The sequence below is a fragment of the Quercus suber genome, unplaced genomic scaffold, assembly GCF_002906115.3.
Source record: "Quercus suber isolate HL8 unplaced genomic scaffold, Cork oak 2.0 scaffold_464, whole genome shotgun sequence".
Classification (NCBI taxonomy): Eukaryota; Viridiplantae; Streptophyta; class Magnoliopsida; order Fagales; family Fagaceae; genus Quercus; species Quercus suber.
The window spans coordinates 545,854-565,695 of NW_027069915.1; the positions used below are offsets into that span (position 1 = coordinate 545,854).

Genomic DNA, 19,842 nt, shown 5'->3' on the forward strand with positions numbered 1-19,842 from the left:
CCACCTCGCCACTCAACCCGGGTAAGATCTATTCCTGCACATTTACTTGACTATCATTGTTACACTGCCCTTACTACTCTTCACGAGCCTCAGATCTATCGTAAGGCCTCCATTGACCCTTTATGGCAGATTGTAATGAAAGAGGAAATTGATGCATTAACCAAAAATCATACTTGGGATCTAGTCACTCTCCCTCTTGGTCAGTCTGTGGTTGGTTGTAAGTGGATCTATAAGATCAAGACTCACTCTGATGGGTCCATTGAGCGCTACAAGGCTCGTCTTGTTGCAAAAGGTTTTACACAGGAGTTTGGGATTGATTATGAAGAGACCTTTACTCCAATGGCTCGTATCACATCTGTTCGTGCCCTCTTAGATGTTGCTGCTGCTAGTAAATGGGATCTTTTTCAGATGGATGTTAAAAATGCCTTCCTTAATAGGGATCTGAGTGAAGAAGTCTATATGCAACCTTCTCCTGGTCTTTCTGTTGAATCAAACAAGGTCTGTCACCTTCGACGTGCACTTTATGACCTTAAACAAGCTCCACGAGCTTGGTTTGCCAAGTTCAGCTCCACTATTTTTCGCTTGGGTTACACTGCCAATCCGTATGATTCTGCCTTATTTCTTTGTCATACTGATAAAGGCACCATTTTGCTTCTTCTATATGTGGATGATATGATCATAACTGGTGATGACCTCAGTGGCATTCAAGAACTCAAAGATTTTCTCAGTCAGCAGTTTAAGATGAAAGATCTTGGACATCTTAGCTATTTCTTGGGTCTTGAAATTACTCATTCTACTGATGGTCTTATATTACTCAAGCCAAGTATGCTTCTGATCTTCTGTCTCGAGTTAGACTCACTGACAGCAAAACTATTGACACTCCATTTGAGCTTAATGCGCATCTGACACCCTCCCCCCCCCCCCCCCCGGGACCATTGTCCAATCCTTCTCTTTACAGACGATTGGTTGGCAGCCTAGTTTATCTCACAGTTACTCATCTAGACATCTCCTATGTTGTTCATCAAGTGAGCCAGTATCTGTCTGCTCCACGATCAACTCACTATGCTATTGTTCTATGCATTTTTCGATACTTGAAGGGCACTCTCTTTCATGACCTTTTCTACTCAGCTCATTCTCCTCTTGTACTCCGTGCATTCTCTAATGCTGATTGAGTAGGAAATCCCACTGATCGCAGGTCCACTACAGGTTATTGCTTTCTCCTTGGTTCTTCTTTGATTTCTTGGCGAAGTAAGAAACAAACTTTCGTGGCCCGCTCCAGTACTAGAGCAGAATATTATGCTCTTGCTGATACCACATCTGAGCTCCTTTGGCTATGATGGCTTCTTAAGGATTTGAGTGTGTCCACAACCTCTGCTACTCCCCTTTATTGTGACAACCAGAGTGCCATTCATATTGCTCATAATAATGTCTTCCATGAACAGACTAAACGCATCGAGATTGATGGTCATTTTATCCGTTATCACCTTGTCCATGGTGCTCTCAAGCTTTTCTCCGTCTCCTCCAAAGATCAACTTGCATATATCTTCACCAAGTCACTTCTTAAGGGACGCACTCGTGATTTGGTTGACAACCTCAAGCTGGTCTCACATCCACCTTGAATTTGAGAGGGGCTGTTAATGTATATTATGTTATGGGCTTTAGGCCCAGCTAGTTTACTTGTATAGCACACTTGTACTTATATTACACTTTACTTATACCACACATATATGCTTAATTGTATCACACACATATGCCTCCTATATAAAGGCGCACATGTATATTCTTTGATGATGAAATATAATACAATCATTAAATATTTCTAACAATATCTATAATATATTTTAAAAAAAGAAAAATAAATAAAGAAAGGCTATGTTTAATATATTGCTAGCCATTTTGAAGAAGCTATGGAACGCGTGGAATATCAGGGTGGTGATTCTGGTAAGCCTCTCACTCCAGACCATTTTGATACTGCTTGCTCCCTTGAGAAAACGCACGTCTCAAAAATTGGTGATCTTGTTCATCTGGACATCTTGCGTGCTGGCTGATTGGGCCACAACCTTTGCTATTGGACACATCTTCGGCGGTCAAAGCAATGACTTTGGTCCCTGTGATAAGGAATATTTTCTTGCTTTTGGACACTCTCTCCAACGGTAAAAACAAAAGCCATACTTGTTTTTGCGTAGATAAGGAAGACACGTTGTCCACCAATACTGACGACCTTATTGCATTTTGGGCTCCCTTCCTTTTGGTACACCTGGGTGGACCAGACACTACAACTGTATTTGCCCTTGAGGATAATGAGCTCTGGCTCAGGCACTTCATCAGCTTCATAGTCCAATTTGCGGTGACTGTATGCGTCTTCTTGCTCACACTTCCTGAAAACAAGCTATTGATCCCAACATTGTTCATGTTTGGGGCAGGAATCATCAAGTATCTTGAGCGAACATTTGCCTTGTTTCTTGCAAGCTTGGGTAGGTTCCGAGATTCCATGCTTAGACAACCTGATCCGGGGCCCAACTATGCAAAGCTAATGGCGGAATTTTCTTCAAAGAAAGAAGCTGGACTACCAACACTTACAGAATTGACACCAGAGCCAGGTAAAGAATCAAAGCTTGCAGCTAATGGGAGAGAAGGACTATTAACCGATCTTGAAGTGGTGACATATGCTTACCGCCACTTCCAAATATTCAAGGGACTCATCGTTGACCTTACCTTCAGCTTCCGTGAGCGCAACGAAAGCCGAATTTTTTTCCAGTTGAGAACGGCAGAAGATACGCTTAAAGTGATAGAGTTAGAACTCAACTTCATCTATGAAGCTTTCTATACCAAGGTGGTGGTGGTGCATAGTGTGGCGGGATACATATTCCGGGTTTTATCCATTCTTTTAGTTTTGGTGGCCTTTGGATTCTTCTATTCCTTGGACAAGCATGGTTTCGTGGACATTGATGTCAAGGTCACCTACACTTTGCTTTATGGTGCCATATTCCTGGATCTAATTGCTCTTATCATGCTCTTTTTCTCTGATTGGACTATTGTTTCTATGCATACCAATTGGGCCAATTGGCAATTTGGAAAGTGCTATATGAAGCTCGCCGAAAAATTTCTTCACGTAAAGAGGATAAGGTGGAGTGATATCTGTAGATCTGGAAAATCTGAAGTGAGTGGATCTGAAAAAATTGAAGCATTCTCAGAAAAAGAAAAGTTTAAAGTATTGAATACGCCACGTTTGCTTCGCAGGTGGTCTGAATCTGTGTCATGTTTTTATCTGATAGTTTATTGCCTAGAGCAACGTCCATACGAAGACAAAGGGAGTTTTAGGAGTTGGATGAAAAAAATCCTTTGTAAATACGGTCTTTCGGACCTTGTAAATGATTTCTTCTGTGCAGGAAAAATTGCAACAACGAAAATCCCTAAAAGGCTATGGCAATTTATCTATGATAATTTGCTAGATAAATCCTTAAAAGCCGCAGATGATGCAGAAACTACCAAGAAAATATGCTCAGCTAGAGGTGCTTATGCAATCCAAGAAGGCTATTTGGAAAGCGAAGGCTATTTGGGCGATTATCAGAATATAACAGGGTACTATATCGATAATCTTTTCTATGATGAGAGCCTTCTGTTGTGGCACGTTGCTACCGAACTCTGCTTTCAGCAAGAAAAAGATGCAGCCAATGTAGAAGGCAATTATGGTGGTTACTGTTTTCTTCGGTGCGTTGCAGAACTGATTGCTCTGCCAACTCGAATTTTTCAATGGCTTTATGAAAACTGCTTTCCAAGAAAAAAAAAAGACAAAGCTGCAGCCAATACAGAAGGCATTTCTGATGATGATCGTGGTTTGAGCAAGTTCCTCTGAGATTACATGATGTATCTTTTAGTGAAGGAGACTAAACTGATGTCCGCAGTGGCTGGAATGTGGAAATTAAGATATTGGGATACCTGTGCTGAAACTGTAAATTTCTTTCTCAAAAGGGGAATAAAATGCGGTTCCAAAATTGCCTGCGATACCATCCTTGACGTGAATACAGAAGTTGGACCTGTTTGGATAAAGTGAGATAGAAGCAAATCTGTACTATTTGATGCATGTAGGCTGGCCAAAGAGCTATTCAAACTGGACCATGATACGAGATGGAAGTTAATCATCAATGTATGGGTGGAAATGTTGTCGTATGCTGCTAGTCATTGGAGACCAGATGCTCATGCAAAACAAGTAAGTAAAGGTGGACAGCTTATTTCTTTCGTTTGGTTACTCATGGCTTATTTTGGCCTCGGGGAGCAATTCCAAATCAAAGAGAGTCCTATTAGGACAAGGCTGATTGTGGGTAAGTAGTTGAATTAGTGTACTATTGGTCTTGTTTATATATTTGTCAGCAATAAAATGGATTGTACTATTATGTGAAACTCATTCGATCTATTCGTCTGTTGTCAGTACTGTTTCATCAGTGTTGTATTGGTCTTGTTATTAGTGTTGTATTCTTCATCGTGCCTTTTTCTTTCTTTGTCCCGAGTTATCTATGAGAAATAAGGCTGATTGTAACATTGTGTGAATCTGATGTATCTAATTTAAGTTCTCGTCCTGCCATTAAAACTTAGGTAGTGCTTTGCTTCACACATTTTTCTTCAATGATTTTCTAGCGATTGCCTTGTATTATTATCTGATGTTGCTTTTGGCGGAGGAAAAAATTGCAAGTAAACTAAGGCGGCTTGAAATATCACCTTGGCGAAGGCTTGAAATCATAAGTTTTAGATTTTTTTTTTTTTTTTTTTTAAAAAAAAAAAAAAAAAAAAAAAAAAAAAAAACCGTGCTAACAAACTAAAGAAATGTACAACAATTATATGCCATCAAAAAGCATCTGTATCCAACTCCTGAGGCTTTTTTGGGACAAACTAGGCGTGCAAAAACTCTCGGATTGGCTGAGCTTTAACACACAAGCATCGGATGAGCATATTGTCCTTGTAATCATTGTTTTTCCCTTCTCCTGTTCTACATACGTTAAAACAGGGTATCCTTAGCTTGTATATTGTTTGATATAATTAATACAATACCTATCTTTTATCTCAAAAAAAAAAAAAAAAATGCATCTGTGCGCAACTAAAGAACAAACAAACATTGCAAGTTCCTCCGTAGAACCCTGATGCGTATCCTCGATCACTGATTGAATTTCGAATTTTCGATACTCTCCATCTCTGGACAGTACAATTGGACCAGAAAGCTTTCCTTGTTTTAAGAAACAAAAAAATTGTTTGTTTCATGTTAGTATCTTTTACAATAATTTACTTTCATATCCATTTTTTCACATTCACTTTCATGTTTATAATGTGGACATTTTCTTTTTCTTTTCAAATCTGTACATCACATGAATTGTGAATATGCATAAAATAGCGGGTGTAAAATGAGTTTAAGAAAATATATTTTTTCAATTAATGCATTTTTTGCATTGGATACAAGAAAGATATACTATTAATAGTATATTAACATGGCAAGTATCTTGTATAAATTAATGACATTGCCTGACTCTAATCTCAATGAGAAGAACTTAGGTTTGAATCCTCCCTTATACATTTACTAAGACAAAAAATTGTGCATCTTCAATACTTACAGGTAGAATGAATAGTATCCCCAAAAAGAATTTTCAAATTCTCATATATTTGAGAACTCAAACTCAAAAATAAACATAGAAATTACCATTTTAGATGAGTACGTATAAACCTTGATTGCCAAGTAAAGAATAGCAGTAGACATCTCCCATTCGCACAAAAGAGAGAGATGCCTCGCAAGTTGAAGAGAAAATCAGAGCAAATGAAGTTAAGCTTTCCTATAGAAAATTAATCAACTAAGATAAGGCCATGATAAAAACTTCAATTGGCAAGTAAAGAATAATTCTAAATCAGCACAAAGAGCCTTGCCTTACAGATTGAAGAAAAGTAAAAGCAAAACAATGTAAATGGGTGAAAGTAGTCATCAATTAAGAAGATAAAGCGAGGAAAGAACTCCAAAATGCCAAAGTAAGGCATACTGTACCTCTACCAGCAAATAGCTCATCTTACCGGAGAGACATTGTCTTGCAAATTGAAGAAAAAGTACACGTGCAGACTTTGGATGAAGAGAATGTTCTTCAAATTAAATGATGGTCTTGTTAATTGGTGCCCTATTTTTTTTTTTTTTTTATAAGAATTTGTGCCCTACTTTATTGGTTAATAAAGTATTTGATTATGAGATGCAATACGCATACTTTTCAAAACCAAAAAAAAAAAAAGACACTTATCAATAACTTATGGGTTTGCAAGTGAAAATTTTATTGTAATTATTTGTGTTTTTCTTGCTATTTGTACACATACAAATAATTTTTTTTCCTTAATAAAAACTGCATAAAAAATATTTTAATAAAATAATATATGAACCTTAAATTGTAGCCATTAATAAAAATCATCAAAGAATACTCGATTGAAAAAATTGGTTTTGTATCTCATATAAAACACACAACGAAAACAACACAAGTATCTTGTTCATTCATGTAAGATAACATGGAATATCTAGAATTTCAAAAACAAAAATTAGAAGCATACCTTGATACAGTGAAATTCAAAACAAAAGAAGTTCGAACTTGGAAAGACCTTCAATCTTCACCCCAATTCCATAGATGCCCAAGATGTGTGGTCTCTCAATCAATTATGTATACACTTGTTCAAGAGAGAATATGTTTCAAGAAAACTGTATATTTCTCTTTTAATCGTACGTACGTTTATAACTGTCAAAAGCAGTTACTTTATTTAATAACGCTTATTAAATAAATAAATAAATAACTAATTATCTAATTAGACTAACCTTTTGGACCAACCCAATTGGGCTTTAGTGTGTGGTTTGGGATGGGACTAAAGTGACAAATACAGCTCTTGTTCCAATGGGCTTCGGGCTTATCTGTTGACTCTTGACAAACATAAAATTACTATTAATTATATTTAACACCACTATATAAATATAATTGTACTCTAGGCTTTATTAATAAAATTAAATCCTAAGACTTTATTATCTAAACAATTAACCCTTTCATGAAAATATTCATAGTAACGTAAAGTCATAATATATAACTGCCACTTTGAAAATTACTACTTCTTTATTCTTAAGTACCTGGTTTAATCCTTTAAGTTATTCATATATATTTATGAAATCAAATTTCATAAAATATAAACTTTAGTAACTCTTTACTAAAGTGGCTAGACCTAACACTCTGAATAACCAAACTCATTAAACTTATCTCAAGAGAATATTTTATATCTCTACAAAAAGACTATGAATTTCATTTAGAGGATATATGTTCCTTTAGCACTACATGTGGCTGCCCAACATATTGAGATTTTGATCGATGAAGAATTAGATCTCACTCTTGATATACCAAAACAACCTACATTTCATGATCAAGTCACTATCCTCTCAGGATTGAGAGTTTATGTAAATTAAAATCGTGAGGTTTATTATTTAATTGACAGTCATTAATAGAATAATTAATCTTACAGCGGTCCAGTTCAATATGTCTTATACACTTAAGATATATCAACATATTAACTAGAAGTCTGGCTTTTGAGTAGAGTTGTAGTGTGCTTTTGTATTAGAACCCTTTTCCCTCTCTTTTGTGTGTGTGTGTGTTTGTTTCTCACCCAAAAAAAAAAAACCTAGAAATCTCCACTTCCATGATCAAGACAAACCATCTTAGTTGACACATTATAATCTTCACAGATGAAATGCCTAATTTCATCACCGACTATGAACTAAGGTTTTTAGTTTACAAAAAACTTGTGATTTATATCTTTTGTGACTAATCACATAAATCACACATTATACATCTCAAGAACTATATGATAATGTCCAAATATTCATGTTATCATTATATTAGATAATAAAACAACTTCATTATTTATAACATAATATCATACACAACATCGTACAATAGGATTTTAGGGCACTAATCCTAACATATACTCTACCAGAAAACTAAACTTTGAACAAACAAAATTGATTCCTTGCTGTTAGTTCTTAGACCCCTAAACAAAAAATGTTTAACCAATTTTAAAGTCAAGTAATTAGTTAGAACAATTATGCAAGGAAAAAAAATTAAAAAATAATAATAATGAAAAAAAAAAAAAAGCCCTAGGGAACCCAAGAAGAACAATTCAGTATTAGATAAAAGTTTACAGTCAAGAATAATTAATTCATAGTAAACTTAACTAGAGTTAACAAACTTAGTTCTGAATCCCACAAACTCCTCTAATATAGATTTGTTCTAACATGAACCTCTAGTTCACACTTTGATCTTTAATACACTTGATATCTGAAGCTTGGATCACAACTTGATTCCACTAGCACTAATGGTATAAGTGTGATTTTCAATAGATGCTTGAAAGACTAGAAAGCACAGAACCTCTCAAATCTCAAAAGAGTAGCTCTCCAAGACTTGAAAAATGTACTTTAGGGTTTTATTTATATACCTAGTGAATTTGGATAGAAACCCTAAACGTTTGATGGGGTAGCTGTTGGGCTTTATTTAAAATTTTACAGAAATGCATCTCGACCAATCAAAGCTCAGTCTCGATCAATCAAGCCTGTCAGTTTTTGTTTTCTTGAACTAGCAGCTAGTATGTTCTTGAATTCTAACTTACAGCACTTTGAGCAATATCTAATATGACCTATATGTAGATAGTATAATCTATACCTAGACAAGTTATGTTCACAGTTTGCCAATTGTTCTAAATATTTAGAACCTAACACTTCCAAATTGAAGAAAAGTGAAAGGCTTGTATTCTCTAGTACCATGTGTATATCATTACAAAAAAAGGCATACAAACTAACACAACAAATATGTGTCTCACGTTGTATGCATAATTCCAAACAGATCGAGTGAAGAACACAAACAGAAAATTATAATATATATATATATATATTTAAGTGCGTACAAAGGGACATAAAATTTTTTTTTCAAAAAATTAGGGGGTGTTTGGTATATGCACTTAAAAACTGAAAATTATTATTTGAAAACATGTGTAAAAATACGTGTAGGTGAAAAAGTGTGTAAAAATACATATAATGTTGTTTAAAAACTGAAAATTGTTGTTTGAAAACATATACCAAACACCCCCTAAGTTTTAGTTGAATGCATAATTGATAATTCCAAACCTCAACTACCAAGTAAAGAATAGAAACAAACATCTTTCCCTCGCACAAAAGAGTGATACCTTGCAAGTTTTGAAGAGAAAATAAAAGCAAGAGATTGAACTTTGCTTTCATATAAGAAAGTAATCAACTAATTACGATAAAGCCAGGGAACTCGATTTGCCAAGTAAAGAATATATGTATAGTTTTCGAGAAGCACAAAGAGACTTGCCTTGCAAATTTAAAAATAAATAAATATAAGCGAGGCATGTATGGGAAAGTCATAAATCAAGAAGATAAAGCGAGGAACGAACTCGGAACGCCATGTAACGAATACTCTACCAGCAGATAATTCACCTTCACGCTTAGAGAGTGATCTTTGTCTTATTACAAATAGAAGAAGTAATGCAGATCATTAGCTCATGCCTAATTTATAATCGAGAACCTAAAACTATGCAAGAACTCCAAATGTCAACTAAAGAGTAAAGAATACGTACATTACCAGACAGCGAACCTTTGCAAAAGAAAGACTTGTTTGCTTGCAAATTGATGAAAAGTAAAGGCGGTGGCTTATAGCTATCTAGTAGGAAAGCAATAAATTAAAGATAACAAGCCAGAAGAATACAAAGTTCTAGGAAGTATAATCGACAACTATAAATCTTTAAAATAAAATTAAAGGAATTATTTTTTAATAAAAATACCATATATATATATATATATATATTTTTTTTCTCTAATGATACTATGAGACACACACACAAAAATGTGCCTAACTTATCCTACACGCCACAATTTTTGAAGTATCTATAATACAATTTATTTGTCTCACTTTTATAACCTATTTTATATTTTATCAATCACAATTTGTCATGTATTAATAAAATAACCAAAGTTTAAAATGAAAAAAAAAAATTAAGATAAAATATTTGAGTCTTGTATTTTGGCTATCATAAGACCATAACAAACATGAATAATTTTTTTTTAAATGCCACTCTTATGTCATATTTTACCAGATGGCAAAAACTTGTTTTACACTGTGTTAAAACAACCATGTCATATATTCTTGTTTTAAAAGACAACCAATCAGAAAACATATTTAATTTTCTCTTCATTTTGAAATAGACTCGAAACACAAATTACAATACTTTGAGCATTCACATCAGTCTTCTTAAATATTTAGTCAAACTAACCCGAAAAATATTACTTTTTTTAGTTTAGCTATCTATTTGTTTCATTCATATACATCAATTTCAATACTATATCACAATTTCAATTATATATTATTTTCTTTTAATTCACAATTTTAACCTCAAAGCCCACAACCACCCGATACAACCACCACAACCACCCGATACAATCACATCACTTAGCACAACCACATTCAGTCGTCGCACATAACCAGCAAACAATAACCAGATCAAGAGTATTAAGCCAAAATAAATTTTATTTTGAGCATATCCAAATCCATCCAAAGGTTATTCTTGACAGAGCAATTGGTTTTCTGCAGGAGTATTATAGGCTAGTAGCTGCTTAGTGATTTGTTCTGTCTATTTTTTTGATGTAGAACAGATCACCATGGTCTTTTTGGACTCTCATGTGCGCCTGAAATCATCGCGCTAGGCAAAAAGACACTAATAGAAATCATGGGCCTCGAAGTCAGAATCGCATGAAATTTGGTAAGTTAAAGCGAAACGGCCTTCTAAGTAATATTCGTAGCGTTGCTAAATGTTATCCCCTGAAAATGGCAAATTCTTTCATTTAGGCCCCGAAAACTACAATTTTGCCATTTATAGTAATTTTTGTTTCCTTAATAACTTTTTGCTCAAAAGTCAAAAAACTACAATTTATCAGCTGAATTCCAGTTTTTTTCTCCTTGTGAATTTAGGGAAACCCTTCATGGATTCGAGGTTTACTACCAGAAGCTAATAGTTTAGTTTATGTTCCATCAAGAGAGCATCGTGTGTGCTTTCTTCAGGCTTCCGTGACATCATTTTGCTACAGTATTTTTCTTCTACACAATGTTTGTATTCTGTATAATGTTGTTCCTGCACAGTGTTGTTTTCTGCATATTTGGTTGTTTTTTGTATAGTGTTTCTTTTTCTGCACAATGTGTTTTTTGTACAGTGTTGTATCTGCACACTGTTTTTTTTTCTACATATTTCGTTGTTTTCTACAGAATAGGTCTAGTTTCCCCTGTATTGATGTTCCAGGGATCTTATGTAATATTTTCTCATACTTTATCTAATAAAATTTCTCTCTTCTATCTAAAAAAAAGAGACTATTGAGCCACCAACTAGCCATCGCACGCCATAAATATTAAAAAAAAAAAAAAAAAAAAAAAAAACCCCCCCCCTTAGAACTTTGATCTCCTTCAAACTAGACCAGCCACCGTCGAAAACCACCACCAACACCTGGCAAATAAAAAAAATAACACAAACCCAACAACCACAACACCCGTTGCATAAATTAAACTGAAAATCAACACAAATCTCACACTCACTACACAAATCAAACCAATCCCATCATCTACCACACCTACCACCCAAATCAGTATAAATATCAACACAAAACCTGCAAAAATTAACTTTCATGATGAAGCCAAATTTGTTAGTCGATATGTTCGTCTAGACGGAATCTGATGAGAATGAATTTGAGACCTACAACAAAATAACAATGGATGTTCCTCCCTCTAAGGTCACCAATGTGGTGCCTATCAATGAGCCTCCAATGATAAAACAAGACATTGAGAGAGAGAGAAATAATAAGAACTTAGAGTATATTTCAGTTTCTATGGATGTGAATGTGTGTATGTGTGTACCTGTCCGTACCTTTGCGTAGGTTCTGAGGTGATTTATATAGATCTCTAACTTCTCTAACTGTTGGAGGCCTTTAATGGTGGTCTTAATGCCTCTTGTAATGCATCTGATGGCTTTATAAGGTGATTAATTATCTTGCCAACAGTTATGTACACATGTGGGTCCATTGGTAACGACTCATGCATTAAATGCGTATTTATGGCGCTTTGGTCATCCAACGACGCCTACTTTGATCATCTAACTTGCTTTGGTCGACCAAAGGCTTTTCTGGACTATAGGAATTTATTGATTCATCATTTCATAAACCCAAATCCATGATTCATGATAGCTTCGACTACCACGAGATGGAGGTTAGGTGGAGAGAGAGAGAGAGAGAGAGTTTGGTGAGGGGAAGGAGAAAGGGATAGAGGTGACCATTTTGAGAATTAAAAAACATTTTGTAGGACTAGTGATGAAACTATCTCGCCACATGTGGTGATCACTACTGATTGCTACAAATTTTTAGTTAGGTTATTAAGTTTGATGCATGGACTTTAGTGGATTTTAGCTATATTTTTAACCTTAGACCACTTTGTTGAGGCTGATGTGAATGCTCTTACATTTATTCGTGTTTGCTAACCTATAACTATAAACTCAACATGCCTTCTTTATAAAGAATAAGTATTTAATTTATTCATACAAAACAATGGAGCACGTTATTTTTTATAATCTTTTATTGATAATCGAAACAATGGACCACATCATGTTATAGGTTGCTTCAGGTGCATAACATATATCTAACAAAGAGTAGAATTTACATATGATATTTCTCACGTTGTTTTGGAATATTGAACAATATCTTTTGCATTTCACTTGAAATGGAAAGAAAACATTTCACAATTAATATTTTATTTCCTAAATCCAAAAGTGTAAAAACTGTTATATTGTTTTTTGAAAAAAAAAAAAAAATAATGTGACTCTAGATACATTTAATTTGAGCCATAAAATATATCAATTTAATTGAATTTTTTTTTCCTTCATGTTTTTTGGAAAATTATTCAAGAGACAGGAATGTCGATCCTTTTTTTAAGCTGTACTCCATTAAAACTTAAAAATATAAACAGCAAAGTATATTATGCCAAAAAAAAGAAAAAGTATATTATGCAAAACAACTTACCCCTGCAAATTAAAAAAAGTAAATTCCAGACAGGTAAGAAAGTAGGAAAGTATATTTCAAATGCCAAGGATACTTCACTAGCAGATTCCTCACCTTTGAACTGGGAAATTTCAGATTTGCCGTAATGAGGTTAAAGTAAATTAAATGGAAGAAGACTTAGGGAACTTCAAATGTCAAGTAAAGAATAAATATACTATAGCTGCTCACCTTTGCAAAAAGTGATAAGCCTTAACACATATAGAAAAAGAAATAAAACAACTAGCATCAAGTACAATTAAGAAGATAAAGGCAGGCATGAACTCCAAATGCCAAGTAAAGAATACTACACCAGTTCGCCAAATAAAAAGAGTATACAAAAGTTCTCTAGCAAATGGATATTTGCCTTACACGTGTTAAGAAAAAAAAACAAAAATATGCCTTACACGTGTTAAGAAAAAAATAAATATTTGCCTTACACGTGAGTTTTGAAAGTTTGTTCTCTTCCTATATATTTTATGCTTGCAAAATTTAAAGAAGATAAAAGATCAATAACTATATCAACAATGACATATTTAAATTTTTTTGGTACAAAATCATGCATAAAAATAACTTTATTGATCGAATCAGGGACGGAACCAGGATTCATACCTAGGGGGGCCAAAGCTTAAAACCAAAAAAAATTATGAAAATAAAAACTAACATCTATTTCATATTTAACAAAACGCTACATACAAGATAAGTATTTCTTAAACATTGCATATTATAAAACACGTCAACAAAATATAACACACAAAATAAGTATTTTTTATTTTGTGCGCGATTTTTGTTTAGTCCATATTTATTTATTTATTTTGTTTTTGTAGTTAAAAGGGCATGAATTTTATTTATTTCTTTCTTTTCTTGTAGGTCAATATCTAAATATTTTAGAGGAGGAGAGACAAATATATATATATATATATATATTTAAGGGCAAATCTTAATTTTTTGTATACCAATTTTTTTTAAGCTTATATGCATATATTAGTTTTTCTTTTTTTTTTGGGGGGGAAAAAAAAAAAAATCATGTGAGAGTTGATGAATCTCAAGAGCCTTAATGGATCACTATTCGATCCAGGGACAGACCTACACTAGGGCAGAGGGGGGTCATGCCCCCCCCCCCCCCCCCAAAAAAAAAAGAAAAACTAATATATGCATATAAGCTTAAAAAAAATTGGTATACAAAAAATTAAGATTTGCCCTTAAATATATATATATATATATATATTTGTCTCTCCTCCTCTAAAATATTTAGNAATTATATAGATAAATAAAATATGCTTAAAAATATGTATTAATTAATTAATTAATTATGGTATCAACATGTTATGTCTTAAGTTTCCAAGAGAATTGTTTCTATATTAAAAAATAAAAAATAAAAAATAAAATTAATTTCCAAGAATTTATGAGTCACGTACCTTGTGTGTATATGCGTCCGTACTTCATAAAATGAAACTGGAATTTTGGTTCATGTGATGGTTTAAGGGTGGACCTTAAGGCCAAATGTAATCCACAAGAACCACAATTCACAACAAAATTTAGATTGTAGATTATTATTATTTTTGTCTAGACTCACTACTAATATTTGTTCAAATATTACTTAGTTTAAATTTTATTTTTTCTATTTTAACATAAAAATTTACATTTTTCTATTTTACATAATCATTTCTATAAAACACACCTATCAGATTATTTATTGTACACGTCTTTTTATTTAAATAATATTTTTTTATTCATTTATTATTATTATTTTAGCTTTATTTGTTCTCACATTCTCTCTCATCTCTCAGCTCTCTTCTCTCCTCACCGCCACAAAACTTCCATGGTTGGACCTCCATGGTCATGGCCGAAGCTCACATGACCACCACAAAGGCGAACCTCCATGGCTAGACCTCCATTTCCTTCATTTGTTGCTACCATTACTTCTTCTTGTGCTACTGCTGTAGCCGTTGCTTCTTCTTTTGCTACTATTGTAGCAGCTGCTTCTTCTTCTTCTTTTTCTTTGATGATTCACATAAATTTATATATGGGTTTGATGATATGGTTTTGTATATGAGTTTGATGGGTTTGAGATCTAGATTTAGGAAAACGATATGGGTTGATGAGTTTGAGGTCTAAATCTAAGATTTGCTGTATGGAGGAGGTAGAGATGGAAGAGAGTCAGGGGAGAAGAAAGGGAGAGTCTAACGGAGAAGAAAGAGAATTTAATGTGAGAGTGATGTGAGAAGTTAGAGAAAAAGTATGAAAAACATAAAATACAAAACTACAATAATTGTGTATATTTACACTGTTACTGTAGCAAAAATGAAAAGCTGCAATATTTTACACAGGAAGTTTTTGAAGGAAAATGTGTAAATTTGATAACTTTTTCTATTATACAGGATAAACTTATTGATGTGAATGCTCTTAGATTATATATTGTTGGAAAATTCCATGACAAATTTGATGTATTTTTTTATCATGTTAAAGAAAGATTGTATTGTAAAATTTGTGTGGGAACTTCTTGTGTATTGGGTAGAAGTCAAGTGGAGTTGGAAATCAAAATTGTGAGATCAAGAAATTCACTCAAGCATAAGCTGTCTAGCAAATCTATTTGGTGAATTGGATTTTTGAAAAGAAATTGCAGATTATTTCGCCAAACATCGAAAGACATTGGCTCAATCGAATTCCTCAGAACCTAAGAGAAATTTGTTACAAATTTCTCTATAGTGCCAACTCTTTTCCCACCTATGTAAGCCTCATTTCCCACAAGTTTTGACAACTAAAAATTCTCAATTGAAGTATTAGAGAGCTTAGATAAACCCTAGTTCATATACCCATTTCTCTCTACCTTCTCCCTCTCTACATAGCTAGATATCTTAATGAGGAGATTTATACCACTATTTCCTTAACTAATTCCTGAGTTGCGTGATTTAACTGGTAATTGTGATTGGAAAATCATTGGAGCACCCCACAATTAGTCTTGATGGCCTAAAGATGCAACTAGTGCTTGGTTATAAATCTGAAAGCTAAGATAGGGAAAGGACTTCGTGAAGTCAATAGCTAACTAGAACTTTGAAGGCTTAAGTACAAGTTTGTTGCAATACTTGGAGGGTTTGTGAGTCAAATTTTACTGCAATTATTTATCTTAGTTGATTGGTTCGGTGGCCTTGCCACAAAGAGGTTTTTATGTCTAGTATTCGGGTTTTTCTTTTTGATAACACATTAATGTGTTATCTTATGGTTGATTTTCTGGAGGTTGCCTACTTACTTGCTTTGTTATGGTTATATTGTTAACCATGTTATGTTTATCATCCATGCTTAATTCAATTGGCTAATCACTTATATTTGGGTGAATTGATAGCTTAGCCTAAAAATTGATTAAGTTGTAAATTTAAAATTCAAGGGTCTAAATAATTTCCTAGGATTGATTAGGTGATTCTCAACATCACTCCTTCAACGACTATTAATAGATTGTCATCTACGCTTCATTGCGAAATTGTTGTAAAAATGTTGTGTATGTAGCTTATTCATATATTATTTTTAGAGAATACATTCAATAAGAACTTGGTATAAATCCTTTATTTTACACTATCCAATAGAAACATGTCATATCAGCATTTCACGAATAAACCAAATAGACATACCACACACAATCACTTCCTCCTAATATACCCTCTCTGTTCCTCTATCTTTCTCACTGGGTCAAACCTTCATGGTTGAGCCATTAACTTTTATCACAACCACCCAACACCGCGAAGTGGCTCCTAAACCGATGCCGTCATCTCTCTTTACTCTTTATATATATATATATATAGTGGCAAAGTTAGAAACTTTTCTCAAGGAGGGCCAAGCAAAATGTATCATTGTATTCTAGTAGTTTTAACTCTCTATATAAATGCGTATTGTTAGGTTATAGATTGACCCTAGTTAATTAATTCAATTATCCAAGTTAATTAATTATGTCAAATTACATGCAACAAATCACCAAATAAACTATTTTGCAGCGAAAAATAAATAATATGGCAATTTGTTGAAGAGTGGAGAAAACCTTTCGCAAGGTAAAAACCCACAAAGTGAATTTTAAGTCACCAATCCCAAGAATCCACTAATCAAGAACAAGCAATTATAAGTATAAAGAATCTTACCTCTACCTTGGACTATCCTAAAATATCAACCTACAATTGAACCTTTGCCCCAATTCTCAATTGAACTTGATCTTGTAGAGACTTTTTTTCATTTTTGCACAAATCTCTAATTTGTGACTAACTCTTTTGCACGGATCCCAGTACGTGACTAATTCCATGGCAACCTTTTGATTATTCTAGTTGATTTGCAACAGCTTCACATAGAAACACCAATAAAATCTTCAATGTTGGTGCTAGAGACTTTAGTTGGTTACAAAACCCAACTGCGTACAAGAAATGTAGCAATATCTCTTTCTTTTGTAGGAGGATGCCAGGGTTTCAAAAAGAAAACCTTATGAAACTTTCTAGGGTTAGGGATTTTCTTTCTCCATCTCTTTATTTAAATAGGAGCTTAATGAGCCTTTTAAAAGGGCTCTCCTATTCCTATTAGGCTTACACAAATTTTGGGCTCTCCTAATCTTATTAGGATTATACAAACCCATAAACAAATAGCTTTTTAGAATAAAACGTTGTTGCTATATTTTGACATCCATTAGCTCGATAGATAAAAAAAAAAAAAAAAAAAAAAAAAAAAAAAAAAAAAAAACAACAACAACAACAACAACAACAACAACAACTATCAAAACCTTTAAATACCGTATAAAATTTTGTTTAAAAAAAAATGTCAATAAAAAAGTACAATTTTGTTTTCTCCGCTAATGGCTAAATATAACGATGAGAAGTGAAAACGTATGTGTGCAGAAGCCTGCCCAACTTAACATAGACCCGACACGCGACGATTTTTTAAGCATTCGTACTTCGAAAATTTGGCTATTTTCTTTATAATGACAGACATGAATATTTTGCAAGAGAGAATTCCCCCTTCAACCCTTTTAAAAGGACCACTCTTATGCTAATGTCATACTATATTATATGATAAACTACTCTTCTAGTCACTCACGTCCATGAGAATGGCACCACAAGCAGAGAGTTGGAAACCCACAAAATAGATAGTCAGACAAAACAAGTTGCTTGGCCACACTTTTTCATTCTCGATAATATCCTTCCAAAACTCTGTGTTTCATCTCCATCAATCCAATCATGTCTGCCTCTAATGACATGCAAAAAAATCCTGGGGAAACCTGGATCCTTTCACAAGCGAATCCCCCTGTACAACCCACACCAGAAACTAGCACCAACCCTAACACCACTAACAGCAACGGCAGAAACAATGAGGTCAGCAAGAAGAACAACGTTGATAACAGTCCACAACCTGCTGTACAAGAAAGGATGCGTTTTCAACTCAACAAGTTACAAATGAACCTCACCCAAAGTGAAAAAAACGTAGATGCTCTTGCGAAATTTCACGAAAGTCCGGGTCATAATGACCTAAAAAGTCACCTAGAGAGGCTCAAAGATTCAGTTAAGGCATTTCCCAACAGTGAGGATTCTGGAAAAAAGGGAAGCATCCACTAGTAAAAAACCTCCAGCTGTCAGGCTTGCTGAAATCAACAAGGAGATTATGAATTTAACGAAGCATCTATCATCGCCAGAAATAGCGTTTAAGGCAGTAAGTTCGAGTAGTACTCATTTACAGTCAAGCACCGGGTCTAATGGCCGCAGTGCAGTCCATGAGTTGGTTAACGTACACCAGCGTGAATGCTTCAAAGATAGCTCATTTTACAAAGAAATTCAGGAGATTTTTGACGGGCTTGATGAAGACAGGAAGTTCCTTTTGTCTTGCTTTACAGTTTTCCCAGAAAATGCAGAGGTGAAGAGGAGGATCTTTGTATACTGGGGGGTGGGAGAGGAGTTGTGGAACGATTCAGTTTTTGAAGATGATGAAACGCCTGAGAATATCGTTGATGGAATTCTTTAAGAATTCCAAGAGAAGGGCTTAATTGAGCCTGCGATTAAAAAGCGAAAACTGCATGTTAAAAGCTATAAAATGAATCCTCTTGTGCGTTCAGCTGTGACTATGCTTTCCCAAGAAGCTGGTAATTTGTTTGATTATGATGATAAGGGGGATGTGCTTCCCCAGAGATGTCGGACTTCTGAAGGAGTGGAGGTGAATGTCAGATTCCCAAGCTGTAAGAGGATGTGTTTGCTAAAAGACGAGGAGGAGGATCAAGAGCAGACGCAGAAGGATTTATTAGAGAAAAAACCTTCTATACCAGAGGAAAGTCAGTCAACATCGAGTTTGAATTCAGAAGGTACAGATCTAGGAAAACTCGTTACATTATTCAATGTTAATGAGCCTTTTCCTGATCTCGAATTGGCGTGGTTGATGAAGAAGAAAGTTATAAATGAGCAGAAGAAGAAAGGTATATATGCGGAGCAGATTAAAGAGCCGACTGCGGTGGACTGGTTATCGAAGATGAAAGAAGCCAAAGTTGTTTGTCTGGGAAGCTGACCGGGATCAGTTAAACCTCATATTGAAGTCGAGAGCATTGAATTCTTAGAAGGGTTGAAGAATAGCACAGGTTTAAGGTTTCTTAGCCTCCAAGGAGTCTCAAGAATCACAAAGATTCCAGAATTCATAGGTAACCATAGCAATTTGTTGATCTTGGATCTCAAGGAGTGTCACAATGTGAGGTGCTTTCA

At 34.3% G+C, this 19,842-nt stretch overlaps 1 protein-coding gene across 1 annotated transcript; it reads left to right on the forward strand.

The window, feature by feature from the left end:
• The first annotated feature begins 2,095 nt into the window (after positions 1-2,095).
• Positions 2,096-3,856, forward strand: LOC111983215 (uncharacterized). The gene has a single exon (XM_024014884.2). The coding sequence runs from the start codon at positions 2,096-2,098 to the stop codon at positions 3,854-3,856; it is 1,761 nt and encodes a 586-aa protein (XP_023870652.1).
• Positions 3,857-19,842: the final 15,986 nt, after the last annotated feature.